This window comes from Sinocyclocheilus anshuiensis, unplaced genomic scaffold (assembly GCF_001515605.1).
Source record: "Sinocyclocheilus anshuiensis isolate Anshui unplaced genomic scaffold, SAMN03320099.WGS_v1.1 scaffold121, whole genome shotgun sequence".
NCBI lineage: Eukaryota > Metazoa > Chordata > Actinopteri > Cypriniformes > Cyprinidae > Sinocyclocheilus > Sinocyclocheilus anshuiensis.
Window position 1 is genome coordinate 1228479 of NW_015539856.1, and position 19358 is coordinate 1247836.

Genomic DNA, 19358 nt, shown 5'->3' on the forward strand with positions numbered 1-19358 from the left:
AGGCCAGTCATCATCCGGCTCCACCGCTACCGGCAGAAAGAACTGATTATTCGGGAGGCTCGTGCCAAAAGAGGCAAACTGGTTTATCAAGGTAGCCCAGTCGCCATCTACGAGGATTACGCGCACGAAGTGGCGACCCAGCGCGCTAAATACCGGCCCGTGATGGCGGATCTGTACAACCTTGGATTCAAGCCAACTCTGTCTTTCCCTGCAAGGCTTTCCATCTGGTCCAAAGACGGAGGTAAGAAGATGCTCTCTTCCGTGACGGTGGCTGAAGACTTTGTGGCGTCGGTCCGCTCGGAGCATGTGCCGTAACACGCCAATACATATCCTATGTCAACCGTCCAATATTTAACCTCCCAGTACAGTTAGTTTTGCTGTTTTTCCTTTTTGCCGGGGAGACTAAGACAATTGCTGCAGAAATATTCAGATTTTTCATATTGAAACTGTTTTTTGTAACGTTTTTTTCTTTTTTTTCTTCTACTTCTTTCTCTTTTGCTATACCAGACTCTGGAATTACAACAGTGTTGGCCGTTATGACTAATGGTATCTGGATAATTGGAACATTATCCATTATATGTCAAGACGTTTTTTTGTTGACCTACTGGGTACAGGACATTCTAAAAGTTTCTGCTGGCAAGCCACTTTGTATGGCTTAATTATGCATATGTTTTTCTTGTTTTGGACATTATGGTGTTTTGCTCCATGAATGTTCTTATGTTGGGCTGTTTCACTCTTTGGCCTGGCCTACCTCCGTTGATAATTTTGCACAATTTATATTTATCCTTCAGCTTGGGCCGAGGACTAACCTTTTTTGTGTATGCCCAGACTATAATTTACTTTTCTTAATTTTTTTTTTTTTCCCCCTTTTCTCGCAAGATTCTTTTCCCTTGCACTATTGTATCACAAAAATCACTTGGATGCTTTATTGCTGACAGTTGTATACTATATTTTACGTATTTAATTATTTTATATATCAGATTGACCAAACATATGGTCATGCTTGCTTCATATCTGATATTATGGTGCCATGCTTCTTAGCCCTCTTTGGAGTATCCCTTAGACCTGATCTGACAGCCCAAGATTGTAAGGTTGTTGCTTTCGCTACAATGTTGGCCAGACGAGCTATCCTTCTTATGTGGAAGCATACCTCGCCCCCGACACATAACAGGTGGATACAGGACATTTTTTACTGTATCAGACTTGAAAAGTTAAGATGCTCACTCTCTGGTTCACTCAAATCCTTTTATAAGACTTGGGATCCCTTGTGCACCTGTAACTGGCAACATGTAATGTTTGTCATCTGTTAGAAGGGATTTTTTTTTTATTTATTCATATTTTTATATTGGTTAATTATATCTATTTTATTTCATTTGTTATTGTTTAATTATTTAATTTACTGTGTTTCTGTCTATCTGAGTTAATATGAATGAGGGGATTGTGGAAGGGATTAAAATGGACAATATCCTACTGTTCACTTTGTTATCATTATTTCAATCTGTATTGTCACACAAAATACCAATAAAAAGATTTGAAGTAAAATTATTGCTAGGGACAATTTAGTAGTTGCTGGGTATTGATACGATCATGTTATAGTGTCCCTATACACCCTTGAAAATTATGTCATGTCCGACTTTGGAAACTGTAGTTCTCTCCTTAAATATAAAGAGATGAAACAACAGATTAATGAGTTAAGGCCGTTTCACACTGAGCGCGATGCGAAAAAGTGAGGCGAATCGCCGACGAACGTTGCCTTCACACAGAACACAAAACGATTGATCGCCTTCTGCTAATTCACGCCTGCACGCTAGGTGGTGCTGACCAGCAATGCATTTCTGCTCAGATATGTATCTCATATATGGATTTAACATCGTCCACTGATCAATACACAGCATTAAATATAGCTAAATAAAGGAACGTTGCTTTCACACCGAGCGCGAAACAATTGATCGCCTTCTGCTAATTCACACCTGCATGCTAGGTGGCGCAGACCAACAATGCATTTTTTCCTCATGTAGCCTATGCAGGGCCTAAAATTAACACTCGCCAAGCGCCAAATGCGAGTAAAAATCAGCGTTGGCGAGTATATGTAACAGTGTCAGTCGCCAGGTGGCGGGTAAAACTTTTACGAAATATAACAATGTAATGTAGTGAGAACAACAGCCAGCTTTTAAAAAGATTCGCTGTTTCTGACGTAAGCGGATAATAATAATAGGATACAAACTGTCTGATAAGGTCAGAGCAGTGTGATGGCCAGATTGTCCCTAGACACGGTTCTAATAACTTTTACCTGAGAAGATATTGCTGCTTCATTTCGGAAGATTAACTTTTCCCTTCTTTATTCTTCATAACCCGAGAATGTGGCGACACATACCTGGGGTTACGCCGCAGAAACGGTGCAGTGAAGTACAGATATGCTGAGCCACTTTAGACAGTTCACCAACAGCGCGAAAACACACACAGTTGTCAAAATATGCGGTTTTGACGAGTTACCTCGGAGTTACCTTAAATGAGTTATTAAGTCTTAAATGACCATAAAGAGTTTGGAGAAAATAGGAAATGTGTCAGATCCGCGTCATGTGCATCAGGTTTTAAAGAGACAGTGCTGCTTTTAAATTAAAACCCACTAAAGTCTGTCACTGATGTAAATCAAAGAACAAAAGAAAAAGAGAAATCACTCGAATGCTCTAGTCGCTGATTAACTTTTGTAGTTTGAATAAAGATTAATCTGCATAGTTTATGGATAGCTATACAATTTATAGTTTATGTGAAGATTGTTTTAAAATCACTTAATATTTCAAAGCCTATTAAATGTCCAAAAATAATGGCTTTCAATTATACTTTAATGTTGAATGGTTATAATTAATAGGGAAAATTGAGGGAAAATGCATTTAATAGAGACACCAGTAGCAGTATTGGTATCAATACTTCATTAATAATAGGCTACTTAGTAAAAAGATGCCATTAAAAACATATTTAAAATATACTATCTTTGTTGTTTCTACATTAATTTGGAGGTTCAATATGAAATTATGATGATATAAATATGCGATTAATCATGATTAATTACAGACGAATGTGATTAATTATTTGTAATCGATTGACAGACAGCACTAATTTTAACCTTTTATAGATTTTAGAAGTCCCAACAGAAAGGGATCGGGACGGCCCCACCCCCTTGGCCCCCTTCAAATTTTCAGTTCGATAATCTGGCCCTCAAATGAAGCTAATTGAATAGCCCTGCTCTAATCTGTTAACATAGGTGCGGGGAAAAATACGCACCACATACGGACTGCAATGCAAACATGATGGCCTGCTCCGTTTGCCAAAAACATGCAAAGGACAAGAATCTCAACATTTTTTAGGGACAAAAAAAGATAAATCAATAAATCTGTTTGTTGTTTTTTTTTCTTGTAAGTAAAGGACAAATTAAAAACATTGTAAATATGTTTAGTCATTGTAGTAGTAGTAATGACTGCCTGTTTTTGCAAAAAGAGTTTTATGGCCGGTAAAAAACATTTTTGGCCGGTAAATTTTATCACGTCACCGGCCATTGGCAGGTGTGGCAAAAAGTTAGTGTTAGGCCCTGAGCCTATGTATCTCGTATATGGCTTTTGCATTGCTCGCTGCTCAATATACAGCATTAAATTAAGATTAAATAACTTTTGGTTCTTCATTAGAAACACAAACTATCCATAATGCTAACAAGAATACATCTGAAAATATAATTAGAGGTACAAATAGCATCAAGCTACATTTAAAAACGTATGTAATTATTAATGTTTTTGCTCAACCCCCACTTTAAACCATCATCGGGTGTTTGTAATAACTGCTCTCCAGATCACATAATTCAGTGGAGAATTAATAGAAATGTTATTCTGTATTAAAGAATGTGAGAATAAATCTGTTCTCAAAAATACAGAGGATAACAAGAACTCAGCATCCACTTTCTTCTCTCTACCGGGATACTCTTCTTCGGTGTTTGTTTACAATGGTTTTCGAAACAGTGCCACACCCTTTTTGTGCAACAGCAGCTGCTCCGGGCATGTGATCTAAGCTCAAATCTGATTGGACGGCCCTTTTCATCGCAGAGCGACGGGAAAAAATCAACACACAGGACGAAAAAAAAAAATCGACACACAGAACGAAAAAAAAAAAAATCGACACAGGACGAAAAAAAAATAATAATCGACACACAGGATGAAAATAAAAATCAAATCAACAGACAGGATGGAAAAAAAAATTAAAAATCGACACATAGGACCAAAAAAAAAAAACAAAATCGACTCGCAGGACGAAAAAAAAAAAGTGCTTTTTCGCGCCGCGAATGATCGCGCCTAGTGTGAGTAGCCCCATTAGGGATCTATTGTTTTGATTCAAACGCGTCATCACGCCGAATATTCGCGCCGATTTTCGCGCTCAGTGAGAAAAGCCGTTTACTCCAAATTTCACAAAAGGCTTTTGAACATAATTTTAATATAAGTCAGTCATTGAAGTGAGCTGCTGTTTTTGTCTTTTCTGAGGAAGTTTCATTCACTTTTTGCCAAAGTAACAACAGAGAAATTTGGGTCAGATTTTTTTAATGTTCATCCAAATCTCATTTTGAAAGTGACTTTTCTTTGTTTTAAAGATGTTTTCTTTGGATTATTTGACTACTTGAAAGAGAATATAGGAAGATATAACTTAATTTGTTTCCTGCTAAATTTCACATACATAAAAATCTGGCTCTAAACCTCTCTTTTACCAGTATTTTTAATACTTAAAAACTAATATGGATTCTTTGCCTAAAAAAAAATATTTCCGGGGAAGTGGAAAGCGGAAGTCATCTTTTTTTTTTTTATATATATATATTATTGATTACCATTTGTATAACCACAGTTTCACTGCAAATACCATGGATAATTTGTGGTTACCATGGTTTAACTAGTAACCATGTTTTTTTGGTTTTCCATGTATTTGTAGTAAAACTATGGTTAATTTTCGTAAGCAGAAGTCGTAGTACAGCAAGTATATATTTTTACGTTTCCATTTGCAAAATTATAAATCCACAATAGCGTTTCTATCGCTTTCCAAAAAAAGAAAATATATTGAGACGTTGATCGTGTTAAATTTGCCGTCCCTTCCTCCACACTCACATAACTGTAATTTTGATGGTAACACAAATATAGTTAGAAATGTACATTAATTAAAAATAAATAAATAAAATGAAAAGTCTACTACATTTACGATGCTAATAACTTTGGAAATGCGTCATCAGTCTGTAAAAAAGATCCATTTTTGTTTTGTTTTGATTTTTTGTTCACTAGGTGGCGACAAAGTGGAGGAAAAGGCAGCATGTACATGCAGTGTATTTTTATTGCATAGTACCGTATGTCACAGAAAGATATTTTATATAAAAAACAATGACTTATGTAGTACAAGTTATTCATTGTTCACAGCAGTCATGATTTCCTTCAGCGGCTTTATTGGAAAGTCAGTCAGTGTTCATCCTTTTATATTTCTGTTCTGGATCAGACGCTGTGTTTTTCTGTTGCCACACAGGAAAGAAAATGTGCAATAAGCCGAGCATTTCATCATAAGCAGCCAAAAGCTGTCCTGTTGAGTCTTCATGACAGTGAAGTGTGAAGTCACACTATGCATTGACCGCAGGTGGTTTTGTGGTGGTGTTCACACTAGCGCGTCTGCACCTGAGCGTACAAACACTCCTCCTGTGTTTTACTCGGCTGCTGTTGAACCTTTCTGTCGGTGAACGTCACTTCTCCGTAATGAAGCTCCTGCTCCTTCTTCTCATTCCTGTTTGTCTGAGGGCCTGACGAGGCATTTTCCACATCTGCAGAAAGAGAAGAAGCACAATGAACAGATGAGATTATAAACAAGACGCTTTCTGCTGCATTAATCTTGATAGTAAATGAAGTATTGCATGTGTTTACAGATTTACAAAAGCTGAGAATCAGCGGTGACCTACAACCACGGTTTAAAATCTGCCTGAACTGGGGATAAACTGATCAATATTTCTTATAGAGAAAAACATATTGTGAATTATTCCATTGAATTATTTTGTCCCTGTGACAAAGAAGTTACGTATATGTCTTTTCTTGCATATTTACTTAAACTTTATTTTTATTTGTATATTTTCATATGTATTTAAACTGTATTTTATTTGTTTACTGTATTTATATATTCATATTTATTTACATGCATATTCATTTATACATGTATTTATTCTATATGCTATTTATTTTTATATACTGTATTTTAATTATTCTATATGCATATTTACTATATTCCTTTTATTTTATTTTTTTTTATTTATGCCATTTATTTCATATGCATATTTATTTATACTATACTATTTATATTAAATGCTCATTTACACACTTTATTTATTGATACTGTATTTAATTTATTGTACTTATTTTATAAGCACACTTACACTTACATATTAATTTATACTCTTTATTTAGTTATATTTTATTATTCTGTACATGTATATGCATATTTAATTTATACTATTTATAGATGCTTTTTTATCAGTTTTTCTCTCACTACCGTCTCATACTTCAGACTGTGACTCGCTGCTGTAGTCAGTAAGTTTAGGGAGGTTATAAAAGGACCATGACCTCCCAAATGTGTCAAATTCCTATACAGTTGTTATTATTCTTTCAATAAAAGTTTAGAAATCTTGACAGTCGCTGATTGGCATCAGGGCAAGATTTTCATTTTTACATCTGAATTATGATTTGTTATCATCTGTGCTATCAATCACTTAAAACCAACTAATTAATACTATTATCAAAGAGTAATATTAAATAAACATGTAAGATGTTATATTTGATATTTTCTGTGCATTAATGTAAATTCTGTCATCATGGAAAAAAACAACATACAGGTTTGGAAATGAAGATGTGGAATAAATAATGATAGTTTTGGGGCGAATTATTCCCTCAGCAGCAGAAGCAGTTTGTCTATGAACTGCACATTAAATAATATTATATTTACATATATTCATTTATCAGATGCTTTAATCCAATCTAATTTACAAATGAGGACAAACATAAGTGAATAAAGTGATAAAGGCAATATTATAATACTGTATAGGTTCATGAACTCAAGGCTAACTTGTGGGTTTGAGCTGATTCTTCTTCTTGTAAACGTAATATGCGATGATGACCAGAACAATAAGAATTACAGCAAGACTTCCCAAAATGATCAGAGCCACTGGATGATCTGTGGAAGGAAAAACACAACACAGAAGCTCAACATAAAAACAGCTTCTATTCTGATGACAGAGTTTCTGTATGAAAATATGTAGCTTTTTCTGTGCTGTCTTTTTATCATGTATTATCATTCATTGGTTAATTTGCATGAGAGTGAGATCTTTGGAGAACATGAGATTGTAATGAGTCTGATGAGAGAGTTTCTGTACCTTCAACAATCACTTGAAGATCTCTAGATGTTTCTGTGCCGTCTGAGCTATCGAGTTTTAATCTGTAATTCCCTGAATCTGCTCTGATCACACGGTTTATTATCAGAGTCCCATTAATGACGGTCACTTCAGATCTGTTATTATAAAGATCACATTCACTCATCCTCATTGTGTCATTCCTTATTCTACAAACTGGACCATCATGTGTGCTGTTTATTCTCTTTATGATCTTCAGGTTATATTTGCTAGCGTCCAACATCTGCAGACTAAGTTTGTCTTCCAGAGCTGCGTAACAGGGATTTGTTTGATTAAACCTGCAGAACCGATCCAGACCTGAAGAACAAAACACACACACACACACACACACACACACACACACACACACTCTCTCTCTCTCTCACTCACACACAGAGACACACACACACACAGATTCACACACACACACAGATTCACACACACACACAGAGACACACACACACACAGATACACACAGACACACACACACACAGATTCACACACACACACACACTGAAATCTACCAAAATCAACTCTAAAACATTTTTATCTGTAAAATAAGAATCAATTTTTAAGAATCCCAAAAATAATAATGTAAAAAAAGACCATTTCAGTGTGAATTTAAATCCGAAAAATTGACTACAGACAAGTATTTTCATATATTTTCACAAAATGAATTCTACTATCGAGAAAAAAAAAACCGGTTCACATGAGCTGATGCCACTGAAACATCTGAACTCCGCTCATCAACCTCAGTTAAGATGATCAATCCTTTAGTCTGATTTACACACTTTCACACATATTTATATTCCAATATAACATTCTGAGACAGAAAATGCTAGCTACAGCCAAATTCACGTATACTTATGCAGTATTCTGCATTCTATTCTGTAGCATAAATAGTGTTAGTAGTGTGTTTACACTGAAAAACACAAAAGGAAAAAGTGAACTTTAAACGGCCCGATGATGCAACATCCACACAGTTGAACTGAATCAACATCGAACTGAACTGATTTGAATAATGACACTATCGTCTTTTTAAACTCACGTTACAGTTGAATTTGAATTTGTTGAAGTTGCTTTGACATAATCTGTATTGTATAAAGGTGAATAGACTTGGGACACAGCTACCAGATCACTAAAAACTAAAATTGCTTTAGAAAAAAAGGTCTCTTTAATGACACGCTCATCTATATTAATTAATTACTTTGTCTACTAAATGTCCAACAGTCAGCGTACATGCATCACAGGAGAAGTCTGTAATTTTTGTAATTTTCTCCACCTAAATGCTTTTAAGAAAAAGGTTAACATTTGCTGCACCTCTACCATAAGCACTTAACCTTAAACCAAGGCACTACATTGTACATACATAACATTTCACTTCTTTCTGTTTTTCATTTCTGCTCTAGCTTGTTTCCTATTAAACCTCACAATGTATACTATGAACACGGTTGGCTCTGCATGTGACAAATTGCTAGTTGCTTTGAATAAAAGCATCTGCGAAATGAATACATGTAAATGTAATCTTATATCTCAAATGGAAAGTCTGGGCCAAGGGTAAAATACAATTTAAACAATAAAAGGTATTTTTATGAACAAGTCGACTCACATGCAGCAGTTTGCAGCAGCAGCATCAGTCCAAAGATGAGCATCATTTCTCTAAAGTCCAGTTTCAGAAGAAAGTCAGACCGAGTCTCACTGACAGACTGCAGCTCTACTGACACATCAGGAGATTACACAACTTTAATAGAGAAAGAGGAAAGAGGAAGTTTGCTCATAGGAGGGGAAGACAGGCTGTCGCTCAGCAGTTTACACTAACACACTTTCAGCGATAGAGATAACAAAAGAATAAACAAGTGACTCACAGAATTAGTTTAGTATCTAAAATATACGAATATACTTTTTTTTTGTTTTTTATGTTGAGAGACAGTTCTTAGTCCAAATCAAATTTGGACTTTGTTTTCCTTATCTGTTAAATCTTTTGGACATTTGCAGGTTTTAATTACAGAAAAGAGCAACTATTTCCATCGCTGATAAGCAGAAGCATTACAAACCACAAAACAGATCATCAGTTAAAAACATGCATGCAGCGTTTAGTGTAAAACCACAGAACCCAAACTACAAACTTCAACAGACCAAACTTATCACGTCAGGTGCAAAAATATGCATACAAATAAAATTTGCATCGCATTTTCTTCCCCAAACAATGTATTTCAGTTGCACTGGAGTCAGCCATATCGAAAATGTTCTAGATATAACACTAGTAACAAGTATATAAAAATATCTTCTTGTGAGCATCATAATTTCAGTGTCTGAAACTGAAGAGCGGTGGTTTTCAGACTGGAAGTGAGCAGCAGAACGTGTGAGAATTGTGGTGCGTTCATGCCATGAAAGAGAAGCCATTTACTCATTTAAAGGGGTCATACATGCACTTTTACAAGTTGTTTGAACTGAAATGCACTCAAAAAAATATTTAACCCCAAAAGTTAAAACTTATGTAATTCAATTAGATGTCAATTTTCCATCCAATTTAATCGCATAAATCCAACGCAAAAGTTAATATTTATTTAAGCTTCACCCTTTCATGTTCAGTTAATGTGAATTAATTAAATACATTTTATGAAAACTGATGAACTGTGATTTAAGCTTCTATAATACATCAACTTTACTCATTTCATTTCCAATAACTTATTGTTACTTGCTTTATATAATCACCTTACATTTTCTTAATTCTATTAAATAAATGGTCAAAACATGTTACATTTTCAAACATTTATTGCGTTGTAGTTTCATGAATCCTTCTAAACTGAATCTTCCAGTGGTTATGACTCATGTTTGACTTTTTAGGTTTGTGTGCCCACAAGTAACAGGGATCAACAAGGAACCATACTTTTAACATCAAACATTAATTTCACATTTTCAAGGTATTCAACACTTTTTTAAAACATATAGCAGGTTTTCACATTTCAGCATTTAGGCCATTAAAACGTGTCATACTCACTGCAGAGGGGTATGCTGCATACTAAAAGATCTCCTCAGCCATGCCTTCAAGAATGTCAGATCTTAGTTTGGGTGGTGGAATAAGTAGCATTCCACTTTTGCTGAACTCTGTGTCAGCTCTCTGAAGCTGAATTTCAGCAGAACATGAAAAACGAGGAACTACAAAAACCTGAGGCCAAGAACTGGTTCTCGGCTCGGAAGACATAACTAAGACAGTCGAGTCATCAGACAAGTTGACTTCCTGGACTGAGTCAATATCACAAGGGCTAACATCTCTTGTGTCAAGAGTGTCAGAGCTACAGGCTGAGCTGGGTAAAGGAACAAGAATGCTGGAGCAGGAAGGTGCAGTCTCTTGCATGCAGGAGTTACAGTCATCAGTTAATAGAAAAATCACTTTCAGGGTATCCCTGTCTTCAATTTGACTGGTTGACATGAGATTCATGTATTCATTTCCAAAGTCCTTATCTTTGTACTGGAGCCTGAACTTTTGATTCACCCCAAAAACAGTCATTATTTCAAGTACAAGGTCATCCACAGACTTTGGGATTCCTGTCTTAAGTGTAAGCTTTCTTGCATCGTCATCCCCACCAAAAACAATCCTCAGAATGACCGGACTCAACATTTTTCTCTTCTTTTCTAAAAAAGGGAATGAAGCAGAAAATGACATAAATCAGTAATACAATTTTTGTGCTGTAACTTATTTTAAATAAAAACACTTCATAAATACATTACCTTAAATGAGGATGTGCCTCTTCAGGGTCACCATTCGTCTTCCTCCTACCATATAGTCATACAGTGGATAAGCATCAGTTAGCTGATCTAGATCAACCAGGGCAACCTCTCTATCAGGAGAGACAGTCAACTGAAAAGCTTTAAAATGTTCTTGATACCATGCACACAGTACCTTCACAACAAATGTACACTCTTTAAATACGCAAGTCACAGTTTCATGTTTGCGCAAATGTTCATTTAGATGACTGAAGTAATCTCTTTCATTTGACTCAATGCATGCACACAGCTGACATGAAAATGTGGCTGATCTTGTTTTGAAGTTGACTGATCACAGTGGGCACGGTATATATGACTTAGGATGTTATTCCATGATTTAAAAGTGCAAGGACAATTACTGTATACACAAGGATGCCTGAACCTTGCCCCAAAATGTCCATGTTTGAGCTTAGAATGTTTCAGTAACTCATACCTACTGGAAACCTCTGTTCCACACACTTTACATTGCCACATTCCCAAGACTCACATATCTAAAAGTCAAAAATGAATGTGAGAACATTAACACTTTTACAAAGTAATTAAACAAGTAAAGTTTAGTTATATATTTATAACAAAAACAACAACAACACTTACTTTAATTGAGTGATTGCCCCAAACTGGAGACAATGTGGAATGATGTCACAATGATGGTCTCTGAAACAGTAAAGGTGACATATAATTTGAGTTTTGCAATGACAACTCTGCATTAAAAGACTGCATGATCAACTTAATGTACACAATCTGTTTTAAATGTAAATCCTATAAACTTTTACATGTACCTTTCATATACTCACATAACTAAATGTCAAAAAAGAGAGAAAAGATCAATACTTTTACAAAGAAATTAAACGAGTACAGTTTATTTATAGGCTATTACAAAAATATATATATACATACCGTAAGTCGGTGATTGACTTTAATCAGATTCAATGTGGATTGATGTCACAACAATGTCTCTGGAATATTAAAAACGACATATGATTTGATTTTTGTAATGAAAGTACAACTCAGCATGAAAAGAATGCATGTTCCACTTCATGGACACGATTTGTTTTAACAGGACATCCTACAAACTTTTACATGCAACTTTCATATAATGTCGAGCATGTTTGAACCATGCTTCAGCATATTTGCAAAGCATATTTATAGAAAAGCTAAATGTAACGTTACGTCGAGATGGCTAATCTATTACAAAAATTTTTTTAAAAAGCAATAGCCTAAATCTGCCTAAAAAGATGCACATAGTCGACCATATATATCTTAAAATGATCCAAGTTGCATATATTTGATAACAGATTTGATTTTACGCGAGATCCTAACGTTTAACGTATGTCGAGATGACACTGTTTAAAAAAAATCATGCGTGATGTGCTTAAATGCAAAAATGATGCACATACTCGAATAGTAAGATAGTACATTTTAAAATGATCAAGATAACGTTAGCAGGGAAGGCCGAAAATATCTAACGTTAGTTAATTCGCCAAAAAGTGCAGTTAGGGCAGTTAAGGTAAATCAAGATCGATCAAATAATAAAAATAGTTTATGTTTAAGTCTACATCAATTATAAATGAAGAAAATATCTTACCTTGTATAATCTCCTCATCTGTTCTTCCTTACTCTTCCTTGCTACCGTTGAGTCACCGTCGTCGCGCCCTAGTCGATTTGCCGCCTTCAGTTAAAAAAAAAATAATACAAATCTAATATGCGCATGCGCAACATCAGCGGTTTCTTTTTGAACGAATCTTTTAGGTGAACGAATCGTTCTCGTTCATTTAATCCATTGACTCATATTTCTCGTTCACTTTTTTTGAGTGTGTGTGTTGGCAGTGTGTGTACACAACCACCCTATAATGATAAAAATCCACACACTGTTTTTTTTTTAAATCTGGTTAAATGTTTTCCCCTTTCTCAAATCGAGCCGATCTCAGAGGCCTGTCTGTGTGACGTCACACAGACAGGCCCCTCCCACGATAGTTTGATTGACAGAAGTGTTTCAGCACAGACTGGACTGGTGTCTTACCTTAGCTCCGCCCCTGAGTGACTGTCATCAGGCCACCATTGTTTCACCGCCGGAGCAGATGTAGAGCAGCTCGGAAGAGAGGGGCGGAGTCAGCAGAGCTCATTAACATTTAAAGGAAAATGACAAAAACGGCTTGATCTGAAAATAGCTGTTTTTGACAGGGGAAAAAAGGTGTTTTTTACACTACCATTGAGAAATTTTAACCAAACTATGTTACAGACTTTTCATTAAGACCCTAAAGAATCATATCAGCTTGTGGAAAATGGGCATCCTATGACCCCTTTAACAACTTTATTGATTGGCATTAGTTGCATTTACATGACATCTCTCACACCACAGATATGTGACCAAGTGTTTCCTGCACTGCTCACATGGAAAAACAAACCTACGGTACAGTACAGCACGACCTGCATAGGCCAGTTTATGAACAAATGACTTGTGTGAGTGGGTTCTTCGTTAGAAAATTCTCTATTGAATCAGTCTGGCGAATCCTTCAGTGAATCGAAATCAAAATCGCAGCAAATACTTGTTTTTATAAAAGCAGAAATAATAAGAGAATGCAATTCTAAATTAAGCCTCTGCTGCTCCTGAATCAACATACAGTATGACTCACATTCCACATTAATATTCATCACTGAAAGTAACCATACACCCAGATAACAGGGAAAGTTCTCATAACATTGCTGTGGCAAGGTTCTCTCAAAGTTATGAACAAACAATCCTTCAGTAACATTAACAGAACATTGTTCAAAGTTATCTGGGCTTTAAAGAGATAATAAATAAATTAAAATAAAATAAATACTATGAAAGTAATAAGGCTACCAGCAACTGTTTGGTTACCAAAATTGAGTTTAGCAGAAGAAATAAATTCATACACTAATTGAGGGTGAGTAAATGACAGAATTGTCATTTTTTTGGGGGGTGAAATAGCCCTTTAATAATGTTCTCAAAATGTTATTTATCGGCCTACATCGCGTTCACGTAATGTATTTAAACATTAGGCTACTACTTACTAGGTCTTGTTTCAGAATGTTTAAAGAAAATTTAAAATGCTCTCATAATGTTATCAAAAAAAAAAAAAAAGAACGTTTGCAACAACCAAGAAACTTTTTTAGAACGTTTAAAAACTGGACATTTTGAAAGTTCAGAGAACACTTATGGTGTGTTCACACCGAGCGGCAACCTCCCGCTCTCTCTCGTGAAGCCAACACGGAAGTGACTTAAACTGTAATTCATCAACTGGCCGCTAGAGGCTGGCTGCAAAAGGGAGTCAGTCCCATAGACACTCCATGTTAAAATGCCCAACTTTACAGCAGAAAAAACATGTTTACAGCCTGGTTAAAAAAATTATTTTGGTCTATATAGCTAATTTTTCCCTTCATGACAACTGTGAGGCGGGTGAATTTTTTTATAACTCATCCGTTTAAATTATATTAAGCCTTAAATTTCTGCATAATTAAGGGCGTGGCCACTTGAGTGACAGGTGGATTGCCGCTGCTGTCACCGGCTTCGAGCTAGGTGGGCATGGTTTCAACAACCAGCTCCCGCCTCTTTGCCCATCTTCGATTATGACGTGCGGTGACGCACTGCCAAGATGGCAACGGCCGGCTCCGCCCACTTTTGAGCTTCAAAAACTATCTTCGGAACCCTACGGGTGACGTCACGGACACTACGTCCAAGTTTTTATACAGTCTATGGTTCACACCAGATGCGAAGCGAATATGCGCATTGAGTCACTCGCTCTAGATTACTCGCGGATGTTTTCCGTGTCACTCGCGCGAATAAAAACATAGCGCGATCAACCATGGTGGAGATAACTACAATCGCTGTTTTGTACCTGTTGTCAAAAAGTCCCAAATACAATGGAAAGCCAAACGCCGACGTGTCTGGGTTCACAGCACCATCCAGAGGAGGATTAGTAAAGTTAGGATCCTGCATTAATGTGTGTGTTACATTTTACTACTGTATATATACACTGATACTACTATTATTTTTATTATTGATAGCAGCATCTCTGTAGCAATGCTAATAAAATACAAGTACCACTACAACTGATTTTAATTGTTTTCTATGCTCCAGACCTAGTATATAATAACAGACGTCTATAATAATGCTCTCTTCCATTGTCTGATTCAACTGGACGTGTCAAGAAGCTCTTCGCTGATTGGCTTGCGCGAGAATGCGTCACGCGAATTTTCCGCTCCAGTTGAAATTTTTGAACTTGTGCGAAAGACGCGATTGAGGCGAATATCGTACGTTCGCGGTCAAATGCGTCGCGCATTTTGCGTCATTCGCGTCGCCCGGCGCGAATTCGCCTCTATTCGCATCTTTGCGTTGACTTTGTATGTAATCTACTTGCGCGAATAATTACATTCGCGTCTGGTGTGAACACACCATTAGAAATAATGTTTTCATAACTTAATGGACCCTTTTCACAAGACTGTGATGAGGCGTTTAACGGTCACCAGCATCGTAAATCCTCGAACGTTTTTCATATTTGTATTTTTAAAAAAATGTATGTACATTTATAACACTATTATTTGTATTATATCACCTTTGCAACAAATTACACAAAAAAAAAAACGGTTAATGCTAATGTGTTTCTAATGGGATTGACGGTAAATTTGACATCGTTCTCTCTTCTGACTGTCGTTATCAGTCGCTCTCAAATATTTTTTTCCTTTTATTGAAAGTCATGAAAACACTATCGTGGAGTTTTTCTTTTGCTATTTGAGCAAATGGGAATGCGAAAAAATATATATTTGTGATACTCTCCCATTCACCGCTCTTCAAGTTAACCCAACTATGACGACTTCCGCTGCTGAGAAACCCGAAAATGTGAAAAAGGTCCACGGGAACATTGGCGAAACGTTATATTTGATACCGTTTGATAAAATTTGCCCGTTTCTGTTGCACCGGCGTGAATTCGTTTCCAATGCCGTTTACACTCAGTTACAGATCAATAACTTGTTTTCAGTATTTTTTTTTTTAGTATTTGATAAGTTTGGGACCGTGTTTATTAATGTTTTTAGATTATCTGTATGTGATCACTGAGCAGTAAACACAAATATTGATTGACGTCTGCGCCTTTCCTCGGGTTGGAAGCATAGACTGTATAAAAACATGGACGTAGTGTCCGTGACGTCACCCGTAGGGTTCCGAAGATAGTTTTTGAAGCTCAAAAGTGGGCGGAGCCGGCCGTCGCCATCTTGCAGTGCGTCACCGTGCATCATAATTGAAAATGGGCAAAGAGGCGGGAGCTGGTTGTTGAAACCACGCCCACCTAGCTCGAAGCCGGTGACAGCAGCGGCAATCCACCTGTCACTCAAGTGGCCACACCCTTAATTATGCAGAACTTTAAGGCTTAATATAATTTAAACTGATGAGTTATAAAAAAATTCACCCCCCTCACAGTTGTCATGAAGGGAAAAATTAGCTATATAGACAAAAATATTTTTTTTTTACCAGGCTGTAAACGTTTTTTTCTGCTGTAAAGTTGGGCATTTTAACATGGGGAGTCTATGGGATTGACTCCCTTTTGCAGCCAGCCTCTAGCGGCCAGTCGATGAATTACAGTTTAAGTCACTTCCGTGTTGGCTTCACGAGAGAGAGCGGGAGGTTGCCGCTCGGTTGGAAGAGAGACTTTTATTTTGAAATCAGCTTCCATTTTCAGCCGGAAGTTCAACACTCGATGATCGTCCCGGTGTTTTTCAGTCTGTGCGTTAGTCTTTGAACATCTGAAGGGTTTGTTTTTATTTCACACCCGTTAACGGGAGCAGATGTCCGCGCAGGGCGACTGTGAGTTCCTGGTGAAGCGCGCGCGGGAGCTTGTGCCGCAGGACCCGTATGCAGCTAAAGCCTGGCTGATCACCGCGCGCACGCTCTATCCCGCAGACTTCAACATACAGGCGAGAAAACAGCAACAATATACATTATCCTGTCACACAGCAATAAACATAACGATTTCAAACCCACTGCATATCATTCAGGACTCTAGTAAAGTGGGTTTATTTCATTTAGATGCCACTGACCTCCAAATATGATCATTCAAAATTAAAAATACACATATAATTTGTCATTAAATGCCAGCATTTAATTATGATCATGCTCCTGCAAGGAACCTCTAAACTAAAATTTTAAATACTATAGATTTAGTGCATAATTTACTGCATGTTTTGATGTATAAGACTCAAATTGTACTGTGAAAAATGATTACAAATATATGTAAAATATTATTTTACATTGTTTTCTTTGACGTTAGATTACTATTTTTTTTTTATAGTCACATTGTACTATTAGATGTTATTTATTCATCATTTTTTATTTTTATTGTTCAGATTTATATGTCTTTATTTTTGATCAAATTTAATCAATCATATTTGTATTATTTATTTGTTTTTCCTAAACATTTTTATTATTTTAATTTAAACATTTATGTTATTTTAATCCATGTTTATTTATTTAAATCTAATTTATTTTGTTTAATCATATTTTTAGTATTTATTTGTTTTTTTTTCTAAACATTTTCTTAATTTATTCTATTTATTTAGATTTTTAATGTCAGTTACTGTATTTCAACTACTTTAATTTATTCATATTTGTATGATTGATTTGTTTTTTTCTAAACATTTTGTTATTTTACTTCAATTATTTATTTATTTAAATCAAATTTACTTAATCATATTTTTTTTTTTTCTCTAAACATTTCCACAGATATTGCATGAACTGATAAAATGTTTATCTTGAATGCAATGCATGCTACTTTAGAAAAAAATGCCTCCACTTTGTCTAATATTCTTGTATTATATGTCTTGTATTTAGCAATGGAACTTCCTAGTGTTTACAAGTAATAGAACTCTTTCTGATTCTGTTAAATGTGCATATTAATCATCAGTGTGCATATGCATATCTGAGTTTCTGCGTCATGCAGAGGTCTGTGTGCATTAGTTCTGTGCATCATGCGTGTTGGTTTAGTGTCTGATGCGTGTGTTATGTTCATGTGTGCAGTATGAGATGTACAGTATCGAGCGTAACGCTGAGAGGACGGCCTCCGCCGGCAGACTCCTGTACGACATGTGAGTCTCAGTGCATTCGCTCGGGATGCCTTCGCTGCACATGACGGCTGTTTAATCATGTTTCCTGATGCACAGATTCGTGAATTTCCCCGAGCAGCCGGTGGTCTGGCGTGAGATCGCAGTGATCACTGCAGCGTTACGAAACGACAGCCAGGACAAACACGCTCAGTTTCTCAAAGGTGTGTGTGTGTCAGTGTTATTTACTATTAGCTCAGAATATTAGAGCTTTTAGGCATCTTTTGAAATAGCTTTTTTTTTTTCGTTTAAAATTTTAGTTAAATCTGACAGTCAGTGTTAAAGGTCCCATGTTGTCAAAACTGAAATTTCCTGGCTTTTTTCACGATAACTGAGGTCTAGGTGCTATGTAGCTACCATATAAGTTTCAAAACAGTCAGTCCACAGTAAAATGCGCACAGCCTGCATAAAGTAGCTGTGATTTTTCACGAACCGTTGTGACTTCCGTAAAAAGTTGACGTCAGAACTACTCATGAGCTGCAAACGCGAGCATTTTTGACGATCGTTTCTGTCCAGTCTCCTCGTTTAATCATGTTTTACCACAGCTGTCATCGGTTTTTTATCTGGCAGTGGCAGCAGATGCGATCAAATTTCTAATTTGAGGCTCTATGTAGCCGAATCTGCGCTGGTGTGAATGGGCCACCTCCAGTTCCCCCTTTGTTTTGCTGCCTCCAGCTAGCGCTGTGATGTTGACCTTTAAGTATTATTTTAAAATGTTTTAGTTTTGTATTAATATTTTGAATTAATTATTTTTTGTTGTTTTATTTTTAGTTACATTTTTAGTACGGTAATTATTTAATATGTTTTTGTAATTTTTATTAGTTTTAGGGATTTTTTATATTATTATTTAGGTTTAATTTTAATCGGTTTTAGTTTCAGTTCAGTTTTAGTTTTTATTTATTTCCAACTTAAGTTATTTTCCAAGGCAACATTTCTACATTTAATTAAGTTTAATTATTTCATTTTTTATTTCTTTTCAGCTGCTGTACTGTAGTTGAATCACATGTATGTGACGTGTGTGTGTTGTGTGTGTGTGTGT

The 19358-nt window shown here is 36.1% G+C and overlaps 2 protein-coding genes and 1 pseudogene across 5 annotated transcripts in view; 1 reads left to right on the top strand and 2 right to left on the bottom strand.

Moving 5' to 3' along the window:
• Positions 1 to 9139, bottom strand: part of LOC107684837 (uncharacterized) — a 31436-nt gene extending 22297 nt beyond the window's left edge. The window contains exons 1-4 of one of the 3 annotated variants that reach the window (XM_016481209.1): positions 9051 to 9139; positions 7427 to 7759; positions 7120 to 7227; positions 5656 to 5830 (exon numbers count right to left, since the gene is read on the bottom strand). In XM_016481209.1, the coding sequence (XP_016336695.1) occupies positions 5673 to 5830; positions 7120 to 7227; positions 7427 to 7759; positions 9051 to 9096 (645 nt within the window). In that variant the 5' untranslated portion in view covers positions 9097 to 9139 and the 3' untranslated portion in view covers positions 5656 to 5672. Of the gene's footprint in view, positions 1 to 5655; positions 5831 to 7119; positions 7228 to 7426; positions 7760 to 9050 lie in introns of those variants that run through there. The other 2 variants (XM_016481210.1, XM_016481208.1) reach the window with 2 other exon arrangements.
• A 1261-nt stretch (positions 9140 to 10400) lies between these two features.
• Positions 10401 to 11863, bottom strand: LOC107684849 (uncharacterized; annotated as a pseudogene).
• A 5042-nt stretch (positions 11864 to 16905) lies between these two features.
• ints10 (integrator complex subunit 10) overlaps positions 16906 to 19358 on the top strand; it is a 16122-nt gene continuing 13669 nt past the window's right edge. For both annotated transcript variants that reach the window (XM_016481213.1, XM_016481214.1), the window contains exons 1-3: positions 16906 to 17137; positions 18237 to 18304; positions 18380 to 18483. In XM_016481213.1, the coding sequence (XP_016336699.1) occupies positions 17009 to 17137; positions 18237 to 18304; positions 18380 to 18483 (301 nt within the window). In that variant the 5' untranslated portion in view covers positions 16906 to 17008. The remainder of the gene's footprint in view (positions 17138 to 18236; positions 18305 to 18379; positions 18484 to 19358) is intronic.